Source organism: Eulemur rufifrons, chromosome 14 (assembly GCF_041146395.1).
Source record: "Eulemur rufifrons isolate Redbay chromosome 14, OSU_ERuf_1, whole genome shotgun sequence".
Lineage (NCBI taxonomy): Eukaryota > Metazoa > Chordata > Mammalia > Primates > Lemuridae > Eulemur > Eulemur rufifrons.
The window spans coordinates 35643644-35665361 of NC_090996.1; the positions used below are offsets into that span (position 1 = coordinate 35643644).

Consider the following 21718-nt stretch of genomic DNA (forward strand, 5'->3'; position numbering starts at 1 on the left):
ATGGGTTGCTCTGGGAGGAAGAGCCTGTCTTTCCTCCTTATTTTTGTGCCTGTTTATCTACATGGGGCTTCATTGCAGGAAGCCGGCCCAGCAGGGCCAAGGAAACCATTTTTTGAGAGGCTGCGTAGACTAGAAGAGCAGGCAAGTATACCCAGGACTTGGGGCGGTTGGTATTTTAAGCTGGCAACAGACGAAGGACAGATGTTGCAGAAACAGCAGTAAACGGCAGAGCGTGGTGGAAACAAACATGGCGTTTGCGGTTCTTTGTGTCAGCTCTCGCATTGTCACCCATTTCTAACCATAGTTGGAAACCAGGGAAGAAGTTTGCTGGGCTGTGTTCTGGGGACGAGCCAGGTGGCGTGTGAGGGTTGAGTGGGGCCAGAAGGCCGGACGGTATCTGCAGGGCCCGAGGGGCACAGCTGGGGTCTGGGGATCTGGGGGTGCTGGGGCCGAGGGGCCAGGCAGCATCGCTGGGCATGGGAGCTGTGAGGTCACCAACTGCCTCAAAGCAGAGGACACGGGCACCCCCGAGACTCCTGCATGGGGTCCACAGACAGTCCTCGAGTGCCCTGCGTGTCAGGCCTGCACCAGGTGCTTCCTGTCTAAGTCGTATCGGGCACTCACGGGGCCTCCCCTGCCGCCCTTCACGCACAGGCAGGACCTGGTCTCGGTAAAGTGACCGGCTGGCTGGTGTTCATCCAGAGCGTGGGGCGTGAGGGACGGACGGAAGCCCAGGCTGTGGCCCTGGAGTCCCCACCCACACCGTGCGGCTGTGGCCCTGGGGTGGCTCACGGGGGGGCCGGCCATAGAACCCGCACCTTGTCTCACAGAATGGCGGTTGATGCCTGCGAGGTCCCGACCTTGACCCGGGCGTGGGGGAGGTGCTGCAACAGTGTGAGCAGGAAAGTCTCCTTCCCACCCCCGCCCCCCGCCCTGGCCCGCGCCCCACAATCGCTCCGTGTCCTCTTCACAGTTTCGGAGATTCCAGGAGGTGACCTTAACACACCTGCGGGACATTGCCAGCAACTACAATGTTTCCTATAACGTTGACATCCGGTTCCGGAGCCTGGCAGAAGAGACCCAGGCCGTGGCCGTGGCGGTCAACCAGTCGCAGGCCGCCGTGCAGGGGGACCTGGCCCAGCTCAGGGCCTGGGTGAGGAAGATTGAGCGCAGGAGCCGGAAGGCGCACTCGAGGCTGCAGGCCTTGGACCTCGCCCTGAGCAGGAAGAGTGAGCTGCGGGCCCGGGAGACGAAGGTGCAGAAGGACGCCACCTCGGGACTGGCCCAGGACGTGCAGGCCCTGCGGGACACGCTGGCTCACCTCTCGCACCTTGTCCACAGCCAGGGGGCCAGGCTGGCTGCCCTCGAGGGGCAGCTGCCCGTGGCCAACCTTGGCACCGCAGCCCCGGGGCCTGTCCCAGCCCCAAGCCCAGTGCAGCCTGAACAGCCCGGCCCGAGCTCCCTGCAGCTGCAGCGGGGCAGGCAGGCGTTCAGAGCCGCCCCTGAGCACAGGAGCGACGCCCGGGACTCTGCTGCACGTCCCCAGGGGACACGGGGACCCCCAGCCTCAGGCAGCCACCTGGCACCTGAGGGGGCTGCCACAGCCCCGAGGGACCCTCCTCGGCCTGCGTGGACGCCCCAGAGACCAGGAGAAAGTAAGTACCACGGCCCGCCCTGCCCGCATCGCTGTGTAGGCCTCCCCCAGCTCCACCAAAAAGGCTTCTCCCAGGGGCTGTGTGGAGAGGACCCCAGCGTCACTCTCCACACACCGTGCCCCAGAAGTAAGGAACTGGCCCAACCCTGTCAGTTGTCCAGGTGGCAGCACGTGTGCACGTCCCAGGTACCTTCCGTGGCAAAAGGGACTCTACAGAGATGATTGTTAGGGGCCTCGAGAGGGGAGCCCGTCCTGGGTGGGACCCCAGTGTATGGCGTCCTCACGAGAGGTGGGGGGTCCTCAAGAGAGGTGGGCAGGAGCGACAGGCAGAGAAGTGACGCATGGGCGGAAGCAGAGGTTGGAGGGAGGCCCGGAAGGGCGGGGCCGAGGAATGTGGGCAGCTGGAGACGCTGCAGGGGGAGCCGCCTCCCCTGGAGACTCCGCAGGAACCGACACCTTGATTTGAGGCCCGTGAGACCCGCGATGGGCCTCTGACCTCCAGAAACGTAAGATAATAAGCCTGTGCTGTTGTCAGTCACTAAATTTGTGACTTTTTTTTTTTTTTTTTTTTGAGACGGAGTCTCACTCTGTTTCCCGGGCTAGAGTGCCGTGGCGTCAGCCTAGCTCACAGCAACCTCAAACTCCTGGGCTCAAGCGATCCTCCTGCCTCAGCCTCCCGAGTAGCTGGGACTACAGGCATGCGCCACCATGCCCGGCTAATTTTTTAGTCGTCCAGCTAATTTTCTTTCTATTTTTAGTAGAGATGGGGTCTCGCTCTTGCTCAGGCTGGTCTCCAACTCCTGAGCTCAAGTGATCCTCCCGCCTCGGACTCCCAGAGTGCTGGATTACAGGCGTGAGCCACTGCGACCGGCCTTGTGACTATTTTTTTACAGCAGCACCAGGAAACGCGCACAGAGGCCTGGCAGGGAGGAGCGTTGGCTTAGCTTCGTGGGCCGACAGCTCAGGTCCCCATCGGGACTCAGCCACCCCCTGGGAGGGCCTCAGCCTTCCCGCCTGTGAAACAGGGTGATCAATCTTGAGGTTCAATCAAGGGACGCTGCAAGGAGCCCTCGGCAGGGCCGGCCCAGGGGCAAGGCTCACCGTGGGGTGGCTGCTGGGAGCCCAGGTGTGCCCGCTGGGGTGAGGGGCAGCACATGCCACACGGCCTTGCGGTGCAGCTCACCCTCCCGCCCTCTGCTCCTAGTGTGCAGCGGAGGCCCCGCGCTCGTGTTCCCCAACGCCTCCACCGAAAACGTGGTCTCCCTCAGCCCTGGCTTCCTCACGGCCCTACGAGCCCTCTCCTTCTGCAGCTGGGTCCGAACAGCCTCTGGCCACCTGGGCACCCTCCTCTCCTACGCCACGGAAGACAACGACAACAAGCTGGTGCTACATGGTCGAGACTCTCTCGTGCCCGGCTCCATCCACTTTGTGATCGGAGACCCGGCCTTCAGGGAGCTGCCCCTGCAGCTGCTGCTGGACGGCCAGTGGCACCACATCTGTGTCATCTGGACTTCCATCCAGGGCAGGTACTGGCTGCACGTGGACCGCAGGCTAGTGGCCACCGGCTCCCACTTCAGGGAGGGCTATGAGATCCCCCCGGGAGGGTCCCTTGTGCTGGGCCAGGAGCAGGACAGTGTGGGGGGCGGATTCGACAGCTCCGAGGCCTTCGTGGGGAGCATGTCTGGCTTGGCCATCTGGGACCGGGTGCTGGTCCCTGGGGAAGTCACAAACCTTGCCACTGGGAGAGAGCTCCCGACAGGCGCCATCCTGACACTGGCCAATGCCACGCGGGTAGGCGGATTCGTGCAGAGGGCCAATTGCTCCTGCTTGGAGCTCTGTCTGTGAGGCCGCGCCAGCAGGGGCTGCGGCCACCCACGCTTGGCCTCCCCAGGACCAGCACTTTCCACAAAGACCCCCGCCACCCACCGTGGCTGTGCCCACCTGCGCCCTAACATGGGAGCAGGGAAGTGGACAAGGAAATAGCGAGCCGGAGACAGAGGCCCAGCGTCACCTTTGGGCCACAAGGCAGCATTTTTCCCATCACCACGGCGTCCTTCCTGCTGCTCCTTCAGAGCATCTGCCACCTCGTCCTGTGTGGCATGGTGGCATTTCAACACGCCCTGACCTAGCCAGCCAGAGTGCCGGGCTCCAACGGGTCTCTCCTCCGAGTGTGTTTGCAGCTGTTAAAGTCTAGTTGAGGCCGGGCGCGGTGGCTCACGCCTGTAATCCTAGCACTCTGGGAGGCCGAGGTGGGCGGATCGTTTGAGCTCAGGAGTTCGAGACCAGCCTGAGCAAGAGCGAGACCCCACCTCTACTAAAAATAGAAAGAAATTATATGGACAGCTAAAAATATATATAGAAAAAATTAGCCGGGCATGGTGGCGCATGCCTGTAGTCCCAGCTACTCGGGAGGCTGAGACAGGAGGATCTCTTGAGCCCAGGAGTCTGAGGTTGCTGTGAGCTAGGCTGACGCCACGGCACTCACTCTAGCCTGGGCAACAGAGTGAGACTCTGTCTCAAAAAAAAAAAAAAAAAAAAAAAAAAAAAAAAAAAAAAGTCTAGTTGATTAAAGGCTAGTTCCTTGGGACCGTCCGTTTTCCTTGAAACTGCATAGGTGGCATTTGAACCATCACTGCCTTTCTCAAGGTGACCATTGTTCCAGCAGCTCTTGTGAAAAAGGCTGACAGTCTGCTTCCTGGCCCTGTGAACTACAGCACACTGCCCCGTCCCACCCCGCGCCTCCCCGGGAGCTCTGGGGGCCCCAAAGTCAACCGGCCCAGTCCTGTCCTGTTGTCCTGTGGTGGCTGGGGAGGCCACAGGGGCGGAGGGTCCACGCAGGGGCAAGCGGTTCAAAAGAAACATTGGAGATGGACTGGCAGTGCTTCCAAAACAACTGTATTGAGGTACAAATTATGTCTCATAAAATTCACACATCTTAAGTGTATGGTTCAAAGATTTGTAGCAAATTTACTGAGTTGTGCAGCCGTCAGCATAATCTGGCTTTAGAACATTTCTGTCGCCACCCCCAAAACTTGTGCTGCTGGCACTCACTCCTGTCCCACCCACCTCCTCCCACCCCTGGCAGCCAGGGGCCTGCTGTGTCTGCACGTGCCCGCTCTGGACGCGCCTACACACGGAGTCACGCAGTACGCGGCTCTCGTGGCCGACTTCTCCCGCCGAGCAGCATGTTTGCCTTTCTACACCTGAGTAACGCTCCATGGTATGGACAGACCGTGTTTTGTTTAGACATTTATCCGCTACGGACATCTGGATTATTTCCAGTTTGGGTTACCGCGAATAAAGCTTCTAGAGCATTCTCATACTGGTCTCTGTGTGGGTGGACGGTAGATTCGTGTCTAGGCTTTCAAAGAGACTGCCAACCTGTTTGCCAAAGCTGCTGCGTCAAGCTCATGTGCCCACCAGCCACAGATGAAGGTTCCCATTGCTCAGTAGCCTCGCTGACACTCGGTATCATTTGTCTTTTTGACAACCTTTTTTTTTTTTGGAATTCCAAATTGTGGCAGGTTAAAAAAGAGCACGCATCCACAATCAGAACAGACATGTTTTACTCTAAGTTTCTGTGTGATATGAATTAATCCCGTAAGGTTGGGGATTCCCAAAGAAGACCCAAAGGCAAGATCCCAAGAATCAGAAGGTGCCCTGGTGCCGACGGGAGAAAAGGGGGTGGGGAGAGGCCAGAACCGCTGAGTTGGGAATGGGCCTGGCTCTCGGATTCCTCATGTTCCAATCCTCCCCCCTCACCATTTTAAAAGTGAGGAAGCTGAGTAGAGAAGCCCCATGTCCCGCACTAGCAGACCCCCGAGGGGCCCGAGACCCCCTGCCTCACACACAGGTGGTTTCATCTCTGCAAGGGCCTGGGCCACCCCTCGCCCGCGGCCCTGCCCAGCTGCTCGGGTGGGGAAGGTGCCAGACTTAGTCCTTTGAGTCTCCCAGCAGCGCCTCTGTAGAGCCGTCTGTGGGCCCCGGCAACTGCAGGCCCCCCCCCAGCACCCCCTGTGCGTGAGTCAAGGTCAGAGACAGTATTTTAGGACTGGAAACCCGCGGGGGTCCCACGTGACGGGTCCCGGAGTCACTGGCTGCTGTTTCCCCACGACATGTCTCACTCTATGGACAGCCTCCCTTCCCAAACACCCTTTCTTTCCCAGTCTCCGATGTGTTCTGGAACTCTCTTGCTCCATCTCACTCTGCCTTTGAGGAGGGAGCGATAGGACATCTTTCTTTTGGTCCTGCCTCTTAGAAGCCTGGGGAGGAGCCTGTCCCCCCTCTGAACCCCAAGGGGGCCTGCTGTCTGCTCTAGACTCAAGCCAGGTTGTGACCAACAGTTTTCAAATCAAACCAAGCCAGGTTCAACTCCTGCCTGTGCCTGGGGCCTTGTAATAAACCAGCTTCACTCCTGGTGTATAAAACAGAGGTCACAGTGCCCTTGTCACCGTCCCTCGAAAGGGCAAAGCCGGGCACACCTACAAAGAACACCTTTTCTCAGAAAACGTTGTTTGCAGTACTTCAGAGAAAGCGCTGCAGAGTCATCATGGGGAAATTCAGAGCCTGGTTGGATTTCCTTCCTCTTATTTTGGGTTTAGTTTTGGTTTTATTTTGAATTATGTTGGGGAGGGAAGTGTTCTCTTCTCAGCCCTAAAGGCTCTAAAGAACTCTTAAAATCTTTTCATTTGGAGAAATTTCAAACCTGAAAAACCTGCAAGACGAATACATTGCACGTCACATGTGTTTATCCTACAGTCATTGGTATTAACTTTTTTTTTTTTTTAACAAATAAGACTTATGTTTGTCACCATTTGAAGTGTAAATTTGAACTAGGTTCTTGGACCCAGGGCTCAAATCCATCAGCTCATTCAGCTCTGGCAACTGTCTCATGCCTGGTAGCTGTTCCAGAACGACCACCTTCGCTGAGGAGCCCTTAGTTTTCCCAATTCAAACTCAGGCTTCTCCGGCACTTTCGCTTTCCTAAGGACGACTCCGTGGGAGGGTAACGACACCGGGGAGCCTTTTCCGTGTCTTTCCCGGTGCCATCGGAAATCAGTGTATCGACTACGTCTTTCAAGGAATCTGTCTGCACCTCTTGGCTCATGACTGTCATCTTCTGGGTTTGGCCAATCGTTGGTGCCAGCAAAAGAAGCCTTCCCCATAGGACTGCCGTGCTTATAAAGTAAAACCTGCGTGGAAGGTCTGAAGCAAACAACCGCTGGTCACCATGAAGTCCACATGGTCTGCTGTTGAGCACGGAGAACAGCTTGTCACCAATCATGCCATGAAAGTTGGTCAGGCAGTTTTTGTCCTGAACATTCTCAGTAATTAGCTTGAACTTTCTAAATGCAACTTCATCATTTTGCACATCAGCAAGGCTCACTTCAAACACACAGCCCTTGAGGCCATCGGATGCAATTTTGGTTCCTGGAGTCCCGGTGACTAGTTGTTTTCCTGGCATTTCTCACGTGGAGCATACCTGGTGCTTTCGCCTCACCGTGATCTCTCTCAGAAATGGACCGACCGCTTTCTTCTTGGCTCCATTCTTGTCACACTTTTAAGGTGCTTGTTTTTGCCCATTGCCATGGTGCTGCTCCGAGAGCCAAAGGCCAATAGTTTTTTTTTTTTTTTTTTTTCCTGAGACAGGGTCTCACTCTGTCACCCAGGCTGGAGTGCAGTGGCACAATCACAGCTCACTGCAGCCTCCAACTCCAGGATTTAAGCGATCCTCCCACCTCAGCCTCCTGAGCAGCTGAGACCACTGGCACATGCCACCACACCGGGCTACTTGGTAAACTTTTTGTAGAGACGGGACCCTGCTATGTTGCCCAGGCTGGTCATGAACTCCTGGCGTAAGGCAATCCTCCTGCCTTGGCTCCCAAAGTGCTGGGATTCCAGGCATGAACATTAACATTTGACCCCATTTTTCTTCTCTCTCCATAGGTAGCTCCACATCGTGATTAAGGGAAGTTGCAGATGTCACACCCCAATCCATCCTAAATATTTCAGTGTGTATTTCCTAAGAACAAGGGCGTTTTCTGACCCACCCCAACACAATGATCACATTTGGGAAATTTAACATCGTTACGACACTGTTAACTAATATCGTGTATATCCTGTCTTTGCCAATTGTCCCAATAATGCCAGACCCATGTAGGGCTTTTATGCTGTCTCCTTTGATTGAGGACAGTCCCTCGGCCCGCCGTTGTCTTTCAGGACACTGGCATTGTGGAACTAACTGCCCGCGCTCAGCACAGCGGGTGACCCTCAGCTTCGGCTCGTCCGCAGCGTCTTTTGCCGGACACCACGGGAGTGAACCGACCCTGACGAGCACCGCCGCGGGGGTCGTGCCGCCGTCGCAGCGGGACTGCCCCTCGCGTGGCCGGGGCGCCGGCCGGACCCCCTCCCTCGCCGTGAGCGAGCACCCTTCGGAGAGAGCTTCAGACTGCGCGCAGTTTCCCAGGAACCCTAACTCGGGGTCGCAGCGTGCACTAACGGTTCCCGCCCGCGTCCGCTAGTACTGCGGGCGGCGAAGGGGCGACTTTCCTAGCCCCAGCGACCGGCTCGCAGCTCTCGGGGGCATCCGCGGCAAGAAGCGCGCGCCCGTGTGTCCCCGCCCTCGTCTGCCCAGGACCCCTCGGCCGCTGCGACAGCGCGCGCAGCTCCGACCGCAGCTCCCAGAAGCCCCCGCGCGCGCGGCCCTCGACGGCCGCCGTCGCGCGTCACGTGATCCCCGTTGCGCGTCACGTGACCTCTGTCAGGGTCACGTGGCTGCCGGCGCGAGTCACCAGACCAAACAGCCGGGCGGCGGCGTTTCCCTGCGGGGTGCCCTAGGCGGCCGGCCATGGCCAACGTCTCCAAGAAGGTGTCGTGGTCCGGCCGCGACCGGGACGACGAGGAGGCGGCGCCACTGCTGCGGAGGACGGCGCGGCCCGGCGCGGGGTCGCCGCTACTGAACGGGGCCGGGCCCGCGGCCGCGCGCCAGGTGAGGCCGCGCGAGAAGCCGAGGCCTGGAGCCGTCCCGCGCCGCCGTGACCCCGATCGGAGATCCGGCGGTCGAGCCGCTGGTGGGTCCGGGACGCGCCCGGGCGCGCTGGGCGAACGGCACGGCGGGTCCTGGGCCGGGATTCAGCGTTCTGGGAGGACTCTGGCCGGAGTGGGGGCCGAGGAGCCGGCGAGTTGGAGGAGCGGGGTGCCCACTGTCCTCCCCGGGCAGCCGCGGTGCGGGCTGACGCCCCGACGGTGCACCCCAGAATGGCTTTTCAGGGGAAGCAGGTGGCTCTCTGCTCAGGTGACTTTTAAAAAAGTTCTGATAAATACATGAGTAGCTAATTTTATTTGTTTGATGTTTGACCCCCAGGAGATTTTGACAGTCTAGATGGCAGAGTTTTCTCTTCCAGTGGGAATGACCGAGGACCTCTGTCTGTCGCGTTTCTCTGGGAGATCAGTCCTCAGTCGGGGCTTTCAGGGTGATCTTAGGAATGACGAGAATTTGTAGACAGCTTTCTTTAGCACTTAATTGAACTTGGAGTGTGTAGCCAAAACCATAATCAACAAGTCAGAGAGGTTGGAGCGTCAGCATGTCGACGTGCAGCTTGTGTCTGTGAGTGCGGTAACGTTTGGAGGCTTGGGCTTATGTTTATTTCCCGGTCTGTGTGTTTTGTGTTAATTTTGAGTTAATGAACTATTTTGGTTGGTTGATTGGTCTTAGTCTACTCTACAATTACTCTTTACATGTTCTCCTTTTCATTCTAGGTTTGTCCTTTAAACACGGATGTTGTGTTTAAAGATTAGGAAGGACAGGAAGATCAGGCTGCTTCTGTAGAACCCAATGTTTTCCCAATCCCTGGGAAATGCATCAGACAATGAAGGTCAAAGCTTGCTTTTTGCTGGTGGGTAGAGGCTTGGTTCCCTTTAAGGTGGAACCTCTTGCTTTCTGTTCTGGGGTCTGTGTGAGGAGTGCTCTGAAGAAGATAATTTGGAGTGGTGGGACCAGGAGTGATTATTTTCTTCTTGATGAATTTTTATTTCCTTTTTCTGTTTAAAAGGAAGTAATCTGAAGTCTACAAGATAGGAGAAAACTGGCTTTAAGAGCCAGTAGGGAAAGAGATTGGAAACCTTGACAGAGGTTGGATTTGGGTTTATCTCGGGACTGAATGTGCTTGGGTTTTCCGACTTCTCTTTGCAAATAGATACAGGCTATTTTGGAAACAATCTGTTATTTCTTCCCTTAAAAATCATTGCAAGCTTTTTTGTTTGTTTGTATTTAATAACTGATTAGCTGCTGTTCCACAATTACAAAATAATTGATCCCGCACTTGCTCTGTGGCTGGCTCCATGCAGTGTGTAGGACACAGGTGCGTGGAGCAGCTTTCTTCCCCCTAGAAACAGGCCCAGCTGTGAGGACTGTCTGGGGAGCCCCAGGGGCAGGTCACACGGGGACTCCATCTTGAGGAGCCAATAGTCTGGAACACAGTGTGGAGCACAGAGGGCAGCCTTGCTGGCACATGAGCTGGCTTTGAATGCGGAAGCTGGGGACTCCAGTCCCAAAGGATGCGTGGCCTGCCTGGCAGACTGACTGCAAAGGCGGAGTCCAGAGGCTGGCAGACCTGTTAGGCCAGGTAGCCTGGGAGGCCTCTGTGCTCTGAGCACATGCCTCAGTTTGCTCATCTGCAAAAAAGTTAGTATGTGAACAGCACTGAGCATGGTGCCTGTCAGAAAACACGTTCTTGACGAATGCTAGGCGTCCTCAGTAGTGTTAAAAGCAGCAGCGCAAAAGTGATTCATCTTTGTTTTTAACATTCAGACATGACTCTGTTAGCAGCTGACTGAATTTCTTGGGGAAGGGTGTGCTCTGACCAGCAGGCAGAGCTCACGGCTACGACCAGGGCTGCCCCAGGAGCAGCAGACCGGCCTCCAGGGCCATTTTGAGCCAAAGTACCAACCTAGGCAAGTAACTGCCCTGCAGGAATGATCCGGAGAACTCAATGTGAGAGCTTGTCCTGGCTGTCTCCTGGCCCTTTGGGGTTTGTTGCAGGGTTTCCAGAGTTGGACGGTGACATTGTTGCCACGGGCACAGCTGGCCGAGCACTGCAGTGGTAGCTGCTGGGGGCAGGGCGTACTGGCGTGGGGTCTGTTCGAGTTCCGGCCAAAGCTTAAAGCTCAGGCCCTCGGGGCCACCTGTGGGTTGCTGTTCCTGTTCTCAGGCCCATCTTGCTGGGTGGGGGTGGCAGTCACTGCCTGTCTGGTGCTGAGACAGGGGGAGGGTGAGGTCAGCCCGCAAGTCATGGTCATGTGTGTGGGCAGTGGGAAGCCAGGTGACTGGAGAACTTACAGCAAGAATCTGTTTGTTCCGCTTTCACTTAGAGGTTGAAAAAAAATCTGCTTGAGCCAGGACCAGATGGCTCTAGGGCTGGGGTGCAGCGTGGGTGTTTGAGGTACCTGTAAATGCAGGACATTCCCGGGAACTCACTTTGGGAAGCTCCGCCTGAGACCCCCAGCAGGGTAGGGATCCAGGTCGGAGCTACAGAGCACAGTCCGAGGGTGCTGGGGGGGGTGCCAGAGACGTGTAGGTGACCCCGAGCTGCAGGGGAAGGTCCTCTGGTCATCCCCAGTGGCCCCAGTGTTCTCTGGGAAGTCCTCTGCCTTCCCATGGCCCAACACTGTGACGTTGTCATACTGTCCCCCTCCTCCAGCTGCCCACCCCCGTTCCCCTTTGTGCAGGGCCGGCTCGCTCCCCGAGAGTTCCCTGAATTCTGCCTCCCTGCTGCCCTCGGGGAGCACCTGCCAGGCCCAGCGTGGGTGGGGCAGAGCTGAGGGGCAGTGGGCCAGGCCTGTGGCCCAGCAGTGCAGAGAGCTGAGGGACGGGCTGCTCTGGGCACGTCTCGCTCCTGCTCGGCCGCCAGGTCTCAGTCTGAACGCTCCTGCGCCCAGAGGCTGCCTGGCCGCATCGGAGGCCAGCCTGTCCCTCGTGTCCTCTGTGGCTGTTTGCAGTTTACACTTTGCTATGTGTCACCTTGTTTCCTTTGGCTGTTGCCACTACTGAGGTGGCCTCTGTCCCGGGCGGTCCGGTGCAAGGGGGGGTGCTCGGTGGGTGCAGAGCAGGCGGAGTGGAGTGGCAGACAGTCTTTAAAATTGTTTGAAAAATTTTTTTAATTGTGGTAAAAACACGTAACACAGAATTTGCCATTTTAATTTGTAAGTGCGCAGTTCGGTCGTGTTAGGTATGTTCATGTTGCTGTGCCGCTGATCTCCGGGCCTGTCGCGTGCAGAGTGAAGCCCCGCCCCGTCAGACGGCCCGCCCCGCCCCGCCCCGCCCCGCCCGACGGCCCGCCCCGCCCCGCCCCGCCCCGCCCGACGGCCCGCCCCGCCCCGCCCCGCCCGACGGCCCGCCCCGCCCCGCCCCGCCCCGCCCCGCCCCGCCCCGCCCGACGGCCCGCCCCGCCCCGCCCCGCCCCACCGCTCTCAGGAGCGTGACCACCCACCGACCTGCGCACGGGGAGTCACGCGGGATGTGTCGCCTTGTGGCTGGCTTATTTCACTCAGCGTGATGTCCTCGAGGTCCGTCCTGTGGTAGCACGTGTCCGTGCGTCACCCCGTTCGATGCTGAATGACTCCATTGTGTGGACGGACCACGCTGTGCTTGTCCATTCATCCCTCGGTGGCGCTTCAGCTACCGTGGCCGTGCGCGTCCCGGGATCTCTGCGAGACGCTGCTCCCAGTTCCCTTAGGTATTTTCCCAGAGGTGGAATTGCTGGGTCACGTGGTGGTTTTCTGTTTAATTTTTTGAGCGGCTTCCCTACAGTTTTCCACAGTGGCTGTACCCTTTGACCTTCCCACCAACAGTGCACAGAGAGTTCCGATTTCTCCACATCCTCGCCAGCATTTGTGCTTTTCTTTCTGTTTTTTCATAGCAGCCATCCCAGTGGGTGTAAAGTGGAATCTCACTGTGGTTTTGAGCGTCTTCTCACGTGCTTATTGGCCATTTGTGTATCTTCTTTGGAGAAATGTCTGTTAAGTCCTTTGCCCATGTTTTAATCAGGTTGTTTGGTTTTTTGGTGGTTAAGTTGTAGTTGTTTATATGTTCTGAGTTTTATTCACTTATGAGATGTGCGATCTGCAAATATTTTCTCTCATTGTGTGGGTTGCCTTTTCTGTCTGTTGACTGTTTCCTTAGATGTGCAGAAGTTCTTAACTTCGACGTAGTCCCACTTGTCTATAGAATTTTTTGGTGGGGTAGTAGGGGACAGAGTCTTACTCTGTCACCCAGGCTGGAGTACAGTGACATCATCATAGCTCACTATAACCTCATATTCATGGGCTCAAGCGATCCTCCTGCCTCAGCCTCCCGAGTAGCTGGGACTACAGGTGTGCACCACCAAGCCCGCCTACTTTTTCTATTTTTTGGAAGAGGTAGAGTCTTGCCGTGTTGCCCAGGCTGGTCTTGAACTCCTGGCCTCAAGCGATCGTCCCTCCTCGGCCTCCCAAAGTGCCGGGATTACAGGCGGAACCCCTGTGCCTGGGCTATAAAATACTTTTAACTTCTGAATGATCATGGATTCACAGGAAGCTGCAAAGGTAGCGCAGAGAGGGCTCGTGTGCCCGTCACAGGTTTCCTTCGGTGGCCACATTTACGCGGCCCGAGCCCAGTACCAGACCGGAGCTTGTCATCCCTGTGGTGCGCTCACGAGACGCAGGATGTCAGTGTCTCCGTCACCACCGCATCTCTGTCCTGTCCTGCCTCTGGTGGCCCGCCCTCCCTGGCCCTGGCCACCGCTGTCCCCTCTGCAGCCCCGCAGGCCGCCGTTCAGCGCGGGTGACAGGGCGGCTACTGTCTTGCGGGAGGGGCCGTGAGCCGACGCCTTCCAGTGGGTCACGCCCTTCAGGTTCACCCTGGCTGTGCGCGTTGGTGGTTTGAGGAAGGACGAGCATTTCGTGTCACTCGCGCTTACGGAAGAAAGGGACCACGCTGATTAAGTCGCTTCAAGTGAATGGATTTTCCCAGCACGACAGCACGCGCTGAGGCGAGTGTTGGCGCCAAGGCGCCGCGGGGTCCTGCTTTCCCTGCAGGGGTGGGGTGCGTCTGCATCCCCCTCCCCCAGACTGCAGCGGGGTTGGCCAGGGTGTCCCGCTTGTCACCTGTTCCTGTGTCGGCCTCGCGAATTCGCAGCTCTGCCTGCCGCCGCCAGGGGGTGCTCTTGGGGGTGTGGGCGGGGCCCCCAGGTGTCCTCCAGACGCCGTGCTGGGACGGTTGTCGTGGGTCTGCCTGCCCAGACCACCCGCACTTCTCCCCCAGGGTCTCCTGGTCCTCAGAAACTGCCAAGACCTCCAAGCCAAAGGCTTCTCGGGGTCCCGTGTTGGGCCCCCGTGGTGCCTGGTGGCATTTGGCTTGTTGGTGTCACGGCTGGCAGTGGACGAGGCGCGGTGTCCAGGCGGCCCTGTCAGCGCCCCTGGCAGGCTGGGAGCGGGTGGAGTCTCCAGCTCTCCTTTCACAGTGTCACCTTCAGTTCTGCCCCGACGGTGCTCAGCTGGGCCTGTCATCCCTGCGCCTGTCGGCCTGGGCGCCCGGCGCGTGTGGAGGCTCCCTGGGTTCGCAGGGGCTGGACGGCCTCTGGCGGCTCCGCGTGGGCAGGCTTGGCCTCGGCAGCGCGCCAGGCTCTGTGCCTGTGACAGGCACCTCCACACATGGGCCGGGCAGGGCCTCCTCCCTCCTGGGGGAGCTCCCTGGAGAGCCGCGTCCTTCCTGGGTCAGGGCGGTGCTCCACAGGGCTGGGGAGCCACCGTCTTTCCCAGGGATTCAGCAGTTTGGGACATTTTTTGTCATTTTTAAAACAGAAACATACGTTTTTCTCATTGATCCCTTGTGCTGATGTTCACCGTGCGTAAGAAAAGCGTACGGCTTGGTGATCGTCGTGTGAACTGCTCCTCAGAACTGATCACTTCTTGTGGGGTGAACAGTGCCCCCCAAAAATGTGTCCACGTCCTGACCCAGGACCTGTGAACAGCCATGTCGTCAGGTTGAGACGAGGTCGTCCTGGAGCAGGACGCCATGGCCGGTGTCCTCGGGAGAAGAAGGAAGTTTGGGCACAGACACACACACACAGGAGTTGGCTGTGTGGGACAGAGGCAGCCGGGAGTGACGCGGCCACAGTCAGGGGACAGCAGGAGCCCCAGAAGCTGGGAAAGGCGAGGGTGGCTCTTCCTCGGGAGCCCCTGGAGGAAGTGTGGCCCTGTGGCCTCCAGAGCGGGGGAGGGCCCTGGTCTGTTGTTTGTGCTCCAGGGTGTGGGACTTGGTCACGGCAGCATGGGAGACTCACACCCCCAGCAGAGGGCCGGCGTCCCTCAGGTCACCCGTGTGGCTCCACAGGGCGCTGGCTCGGCCTTGAGCGGGCTCCCTCGTGTCTGCCCTTGGGCGCAGCGTCCGCGTGAGGCCGGCTGTGTGCGCGGCAGCGACTCGCTCTTGCCGGCACTGCGTGTCCCGCTGCCAGACAAAATACGGACACCCGGCTACGTTTGAATTTTTACATAAATGCCAAATAATTTTTAATGGAAGTTCTGTGTAATATTTGCAACATATTTTAGTAAAAAGTTACTTGTTCATCTGAAATTCAGATCCAACAGGTGTGCAGTGCACGCCCCTGGTCGTTTGACCGGCCCTGCTGTCTGTGCCCCTCCTGCCGTGGCAGCTGTCCGCACGCGGTGGCCGGCGTGGCCTGCCCCCCACCGCCCACAGCCGCGCTGCCCACCTACAGCAGGGCCCTCCCCGCTGCGCCCGCGGTGAGCCTGAGGGAGCCCACGCCCGGCAGGAAGGACGCTCGCGGGCTGCGGGCTCTGCGCGGTGCTCAGCGCTGCGCCCCCTTCTTGACTGAAGGGGACAAGGTGGGCGTTGGCAGCAAAACGGAGTCACCCAGGGGGCCTTGCAGTGGCTTGAAGGTGGGAGGTGCCAGGAGAGTCCCTCCAGAGTGACGTGGAGGGCGGCCCCTCTGCGTAGCGGTGGTGACATGGGGGCCCTCCTCACGGTCAGATGCTTTGGTTCCAGTTCTGGTGCCTGTCTGGGACTCGGGGTCGGAGGTTCCAGAGCCAGCCCACAGCGCTGCTTTCTGGGGACGAAACCGGGAGTCAGATGCGTCCTCCTGGCCGGGTGACACCTTCCCCCCTCCCGTGCTGGGGCCTCGGTCCCAGCCTGGCTGTTGCCTCATCCTAGGGCACGTTTCTCGCAGGTCGTCAGAAGGTGGCGTGTGGCGGCTCCACCGTGCCTGGCGGTGAGAACGAGCGGGGCAGGCCACTCGCATCAGCCTGTCCATGGGGTGCTCCCTGACCCCAGACGGAGGGTCCTGGGGGGTCCCCTGCCCCAGGAGAGGAGGAACCTCTGCACGTGCCTGTGAGGCCGGTGGTGGCTGCCCAGGTCCCCGCCCGCCAGTAGCACCGGGCTGTGGTTGGGACGGGACGGGTGGGGGGTGCACAGAGGGCACAGGGAGCTCCAGGGCCTGGGGCAGGGGACAGGAAAGCTCGTGGTTTTGGGAACGGGAGGGTGGTGGGTGACAGGGAGCCGCTTGCCTCAGGGCCGAGCTCCCCAGAGGAGGCAGGACCCAGCCCACCCCACCCATGGCTTGCAGAGACCTCAAGTCCGGAACCTTCCTTGTCTGCTCTGGTTTCCTTACCTGCCTGTTGTGGCTGTGGTCCCCACATCTGCGCGAGGGTGGGATGAGAGTTGGCCCCCGGGTGCAGCCGACCTGCACGCCCCATCCTGTCCCATCCTGGCCAGCTGGCTCCTGGCACCGCCACCTTCGGTTTTGGGTCCCTGAGAAGTGCTGATTGGCCTCTGGCTGGGTCCAGGGAGTGTTGGGGGGAGGACGGGGGAGATCAGTGGGTGGCGGCCTCGGGGTGGCCTGTCGGCCGCTGGAGCTGATTCCTGGCGCTTGATTCTCCTCACGAGGCTGCTGGCCTGACGCAGATGACACGGAGATGACACGCAGGTAGCATGCAGACAACCGGCAGATGACATACAGAAGACATGTAGACAACACACATGGCACGCAGATGACACACAGATGACATGTAGACAACACACATGGCATGCAGGTGACACGCAGATGACATGCAGACAACACACAGATGACACGCAGGTAACCTTCAGCTGAGGAACCGGCGCTCCTTCCCCTCCCGCCCCAGCAACGTTGGCAGATTCAGGAAACAGTTGAAATTGGGGAACTGATAACGTGGCCTCTTGGGAGGAAGGAGGACGAGCGCGTGAGCGGCCGCCCGGCCTGGCCGGTGCTCGGCGGGTCTGCACCCCATGAGGAGGCGCTAGCCCGGGGGGGCCCAGTGAGCCACGTGGGCGCCACGGCACCCGGCGCTGGCTGCCCTGCACCTGCCAGGACCCTGCCCAGCTCTGCCCGCCGGCTGCCCGCCCAGCGGGGAGGCGGCCAGGCAGGGCCTCGGGACCGGCTGGCAGGGAGTGGGGCTCGGTGGCAGGGCGCTGGCCTGGCTGGGGCACCCCCGGCCCTCCGTCCTGCTGGGCGGCAGCTGCCTCATCTTCAGTCTAGAGCAGGGAGCCGGGTGCGTCCGTGCCGGGCTGGACTTCTTGTTGCCAGGCTGTGGTGGCCAGGGCTGGGCTCCAGCGCCCAGGAGGCCAGTCCTGGCCCCGCTGTCCCCCCAGCCCTGTTCCTGTCTGAGCTCCGGCGGGGGCGGGGGCAGCGTGTGGGTGGGCAGGGAGGACGCGCGGTCTCCGCCTTCTGGTGTCCCAGCGCCCTCACGATTTCTCTTCTGCTTTCAGTCACCTCGTTCTGCCCTTTTCCGAATTGGGCAGATGAGCAACGTGGACCTGGACGATGAGCTTCTAGACCCGGTGAGTGGTGGAGGTCCCTGTCCTGGGGGCTGCGCCTCGCGAGGCCATCGGTCCAGAGGGTGGGCGAGGGCAGACAGCAGGGCCCTGAGGCCGGCTGCCTGGGGAAGGCTGCTCCAGGGGGCAGCAGGGACACAGCCCGAGGCCAGGTGACCATCGACGGCCAGGTGGGCAGAGGAACGCAGGACTCCCGGGCCTGGCAGGGTGAGTGTGCTGTGGGCACAGGGAGCTAATTGGGCACAGGTGCCGTGGGCAGTGGCTCTGTGTCAGGGCGAGGACGGGGAGCCTTCGGAGATCGTGAAGGGGCGGTGGTGTCCCCTGACTTCAGAGGGCAAGGATTCTGGCGTCCCCTGCTAACGACCCCGCCAGCCACTGTGCCAGCGGTTGTCCTGGGAAGACTTTCTGAGGTTCCCTCGCAGCAGAACTTGCAGTTTCCTTCCTCCTTGGTGGCATGTCACGGTGGCTGTGATCTGTGTTTCCTGGTGCCAGTGAGGCCGAGCGTCTTCACGTGCTATTTATCTTCTTTCGAGAAACATCTGTTCTTGTCCTGTGCCCGTTTTTTTAATATGGTGAAAAAACATGTACTGAGGATGAGCCAGGTGGACTCGAGTTGGGATGACCCGGTTCTGTTGGCAGCACCGGAGCGTCCTGGTCAGAACCTTCTCCCCAGCGGGTCCCACTGGGGCTGCCGTGGCCACGTCAGTGCGCGAGACTGTCCACGGCCTGTCTGGTCTGGAGCCTGCTGGCCTTGTCCACACGAGTACGCCGTGTGGCTGTCTTCTTTGTGGCAGGCTCAGTGGTCTGGCTTGTCTCTCCTGGGGGCAGAGGCATTTCAGCCGTGCCTGGCAGGGGGGCGACGTGTGTGGCTCTGTTTCTGTGGCTGTGGACGCTTCCCGGCACTGCCTCCTTGGCCGTCAAAGCCTTTGCTTTGGCCTCGCCTTGGGAGGGCCGGGAGAGAAGAGAGCGCGGGTGTGGGGTTCAGAAATCGTCGCTTCCAGCCTTGAGACCTGGAGCCGGCCCGGCACTCCTGCGTCAGGTGTGCCATCTTTTAATAGGGTCGTTTGTCCTTTTGTAATTGAGTGGCAGGAGTTCATCACCTGTCAGCACTTGTCAGGCGTGTGATCATAAAAGCCTTCTCCCATTCGGTGCGTTTTCTTTTCACTTTCTTGGTGTGTCCTCTGATACACAAAAGGTTTCCATTTTGCTGAAGTTCACTTTATCTATTTTTCCTTTTGTTGCGTGTGCTTTTGGTGTCACATCTAAGAAACCACTGCCTGAGCCAGGGTCACAAAGCCATTTCTCCTCACAGTTTTGTAGTTTTAGGTCTTTGATCCACTGAGTTAATTTTTGGACGTGGTGTAAGGTCCAGCTGCATCCTCTGCTTGTGGAAATCCGGCTGTACCAGCACCATTTACTGAAAACGCCGTTTTCCTCCATCGAACTGTCTTGACACCACGTTGCAAGTCAGTTGACCGGGGTGTGTTGGATTTATTCCTGGACTCTCTGTTCTGTCCCGTGTGTCCGCACGTCTGTCCTTGTGCCAGTGCCACCCTGTCTGGGTTACTGCAGCTTTGAGGTAAGTTTTGGAACTGGGAAGTGTGAGTCCTCCAACTTCTTGTTCTTCCTTTTCAAGATCTCTTGGGTTATTCAGGGTCCCTTTTCTTCCACAGACTTTAGGGTCAGCTTGTCAATTTATTCCAAAAAATCAGTTGAAATTCAGGTAGGGATTGCATTGAGTCTCAACAATGTTAAGTCTTTGTATATATGAACACAGAATGTCTTACCATTTATTTAGATCCTTAATATTTTCAACAATGTTTGGTAAGCTGGGCACAGTAGCTCCTGCCTTTAGTCCCAGCTGTTTGGGAAGCTGAGGCGGGAGGATTGCTTGAGGCCAGGAATTCAAGACCAGACTGGGCAACATAGCAAGACCCCCTGTGTCTTTTTTTAAATTAAAAAAAAATGTTTGGTAGTTTACAATGTACAAGTTTTACACATGTTATCTTAGGAATAAATTTTCTTTTATGTAGTTTATTTTTCATGCTATTGTAAATAGAATTATTTTAATTTCATTTATGGATTTCTCATTGCAATAGTATAGAACTACAGTTGAATTGTGTCCTCTTCTATGTTACTCAATGTGTTTATTTGAGTAGTTTTTTAGTGTATTTGTTAGGATTTTCTGTATATGAGATCATTCATCTGCAAATAGAGTTTCGCTTCTTCCTTTCCAGTCTAGATGCTTTTTCTTTCTTTCTCTTGCCTGGTTGTCCTGGCTGGAGCCTGTGCACAGTGTTGAGTGGAGCTGGCAAAAGCGAGCGTGGCCGCTTTGTTCCTGATCTCAGGTGAAGCTCCCGTCACTCACTGCGGAGCCTGTGGCCTGTGCGGCTGACGTAGGTGCCCTTGACCAGACTGAGGAAGTTCTCTTTGCTTCTAGCGTGTTGAGTGTTTTTATGCTGAACAGATGTTGGGTTTTCTCGGATGCTTTCCCTGTATCTGTTGAGATGACTGTGTGGATCTTGTCCTCTGTCCTGTCGAGATGACATAGGACATTAACTGCTTTTTGGGTATTAAACCAGCCTTGCATTCCTGGGCTGGTCCTGGTGTTGCTGGATGTGCTTTGCTCATATCTTGTTGGGGACTTTTGTGTCTGTATTTGTAGGGATATTGTCGGTGGTCTTCTTGTGATGCCCTCAGTCTGCCTTTGGTATCAGGATAGTACTGGCCTCTGGGAATGAACTTGGGCGTGGTCCCTCATGCCCTCCAGTGCCACGTTCTGCAGCGTCCTGGTTGTCAAGTGTGTGTCTCCCTTTGCCTTTTCCTCCCACAGGAGCTGGACCCTCCCCCTCCCTTCCCCAAGGAGATTCCACACAACGAGAAGCTCCTGTCCCTCAAATACGAGGTGGGCCTCCTCCCAGCCCCCTGTCCCCGAGACCTCTGCCCCTCCAGACCTACCCTGCCCAGTCCCCTGTGCTCACGTCCGGAACATCGGGGTCAGTAATGGTGCCCTGTCACCCGGTTTGCAGAGCTTGGACTACGACAACAGCGAGAACCAGCTGTTCCTGGAGGAGGAGAGGCGGATCAACCACACGGTGCGTCCTTGGCTTGTGCCACGGTCTTCCAACCCCGGTGTGGGCCTTGTGGCAGGGGCCGGCTCTGCCACCTGGGACTGCAGGACTGGCCCGGTGCCACCGTCCTGCCCAGGGGTGGAGTGTGCGTCCCCAGCCCTCCCACTCTGTCCCTGAGCCTCCCAGTCCTGGAGCCACCGTTTGGCCTCTGCTCTGTGTCCCTGGGGCCTGGAGCAAGTGTGGCTCAACCCCGGGTAGCAGAGACGGCAGGAGAGTGCGTCGTGGCCTTTGAAGCTTAGGCTGTTCCCACAGACGTCAGAGCCACTGCCCGAGTGTCGACACCTAACTGTGAATTTGTTGGGAAGGTCACGGCCCTCCCCCACGCCACCCGCTTGGGCCTGCGGTGCTCTGTGGTCGCGGAGATGTCGGCCAGAGGCTGCCCTTTGTGGGACTCTGGGGTCCTGAGTGCGGTGGGCTGTGCGTGGTGGCGACTTTTGGAATTCCAGGGGCCGCAGGCGGCCAGGGGCCAGTTGTGCGGTGGCCGCCGTGGCCCTCGCCAGGCCGTATGGCCACCACAGCTCTGCCCCCACCCCCACCTCCGCAGGCCTTCCGGACGGTGGAGATCAAGCGCTGGGTCATCTGCGCCCTCATCGGGATCCTCACGGGCCTTGTGGCCTGCTTCATCGACATCGTGGTGGAGAACCTGGCCGGCCTCAAGTACAAGGTCATCAAGAACAGGATCCTTTGTGCGCCCGCACGGCCTGGGGGCGCCAGCGGGAGGCCCGGCCCCGCGTGTACGCAGCCCGGGCAGGAGGCCTGATGGGGTCCGCCGCGTCACAGCCGGGGCGGGGAGCAGGGGCGGGGTCCTGCTGGTGAAGCGGGGACCATCCTTGACGCGCCCCAGATATCGACAAGTTCACTGAGAAGGGCGGGCTGTCCTTCTCCCTCCTGCTGTGGGCCACGCTGAACTCTGCCTTCGTGCTCGTGGGCTCCGTGATCGTGGCTTTCATAGAGGTACGGCGGCCCCGCGGCAGGAGGCGCCCTGGGGCGTCAGACCCACGTTGGGCTCAGCGGGTCTCAGTGAACGAGTGGAAACCCCTCAGCCCAGCCACCCACCCTGTCCTGCCTGCTGGTTTCTGGTGGAGCCAC

The 21718-nt window shown here is 58.5% G+C and overlaps 2 protein-coding genes across 3 annotated transcripts in view; both read left to right on the forward strand.

The window, feature by feature from the left end:
- PTX4 (pentraxin 4) lies at nucleotides 1-8491 on the forward strand. The gene is made up of 7 exons (XM_069485716.1): nucleotides 1-141; nucleotides 974-1655; nucleotides 2859-3495; nucleotides 5508-5578; nucleotides 7874-8070; nucleotides 8176-8245; nucleotides 8289-8491. The coding sequence occupies exons 1-7, from the start codon at nucleotides 1-3 to the stop codon at nucleotides 8489-8491; spliced, it is 2001 nt and encodes a 666-aa protein (XP_069341817.1).
- Nucleotides 8466-21718, forward strand: part of CLCN7 (chloride voltage-gated channel 7) — a 26649-nt gene continuing 13396 nt past the window's right edge. The window contains exons 1-6 of one of the 2 annotated variants that reach the window (XM_069487121.1): nucleotides 8466-8642; nucleotides 17433-17504; nucleotides 20332-20403; nucleotides 20528-20593; nucleotides 21174-21306; nucleotides 21474-21583. In XM_069487121.1, the coding sequence (XP_069343222.1) occupies nucleotides 8502-8642; nucleotides 17433-17504; nucleotides 20332-20403; nucleotides 20528-20593; nucleotides 21174-21306; nucleotides 21474-21583 (594 nt within the window). In that variant the 5' untranslated portion in view covers nucleotides 8466-8501. Of the gene's footprint in view, nucleotides 8643-17432; nucleotides 17505-20331; nucleotides 20404-20527; nucleotides 20594-21173; nucleotides 21316-21473; nucleotides 21584-21718 lie in introns of both variants that reach the window. The other variant, XM_069487122.1, reaches the window with a different exon arrangement.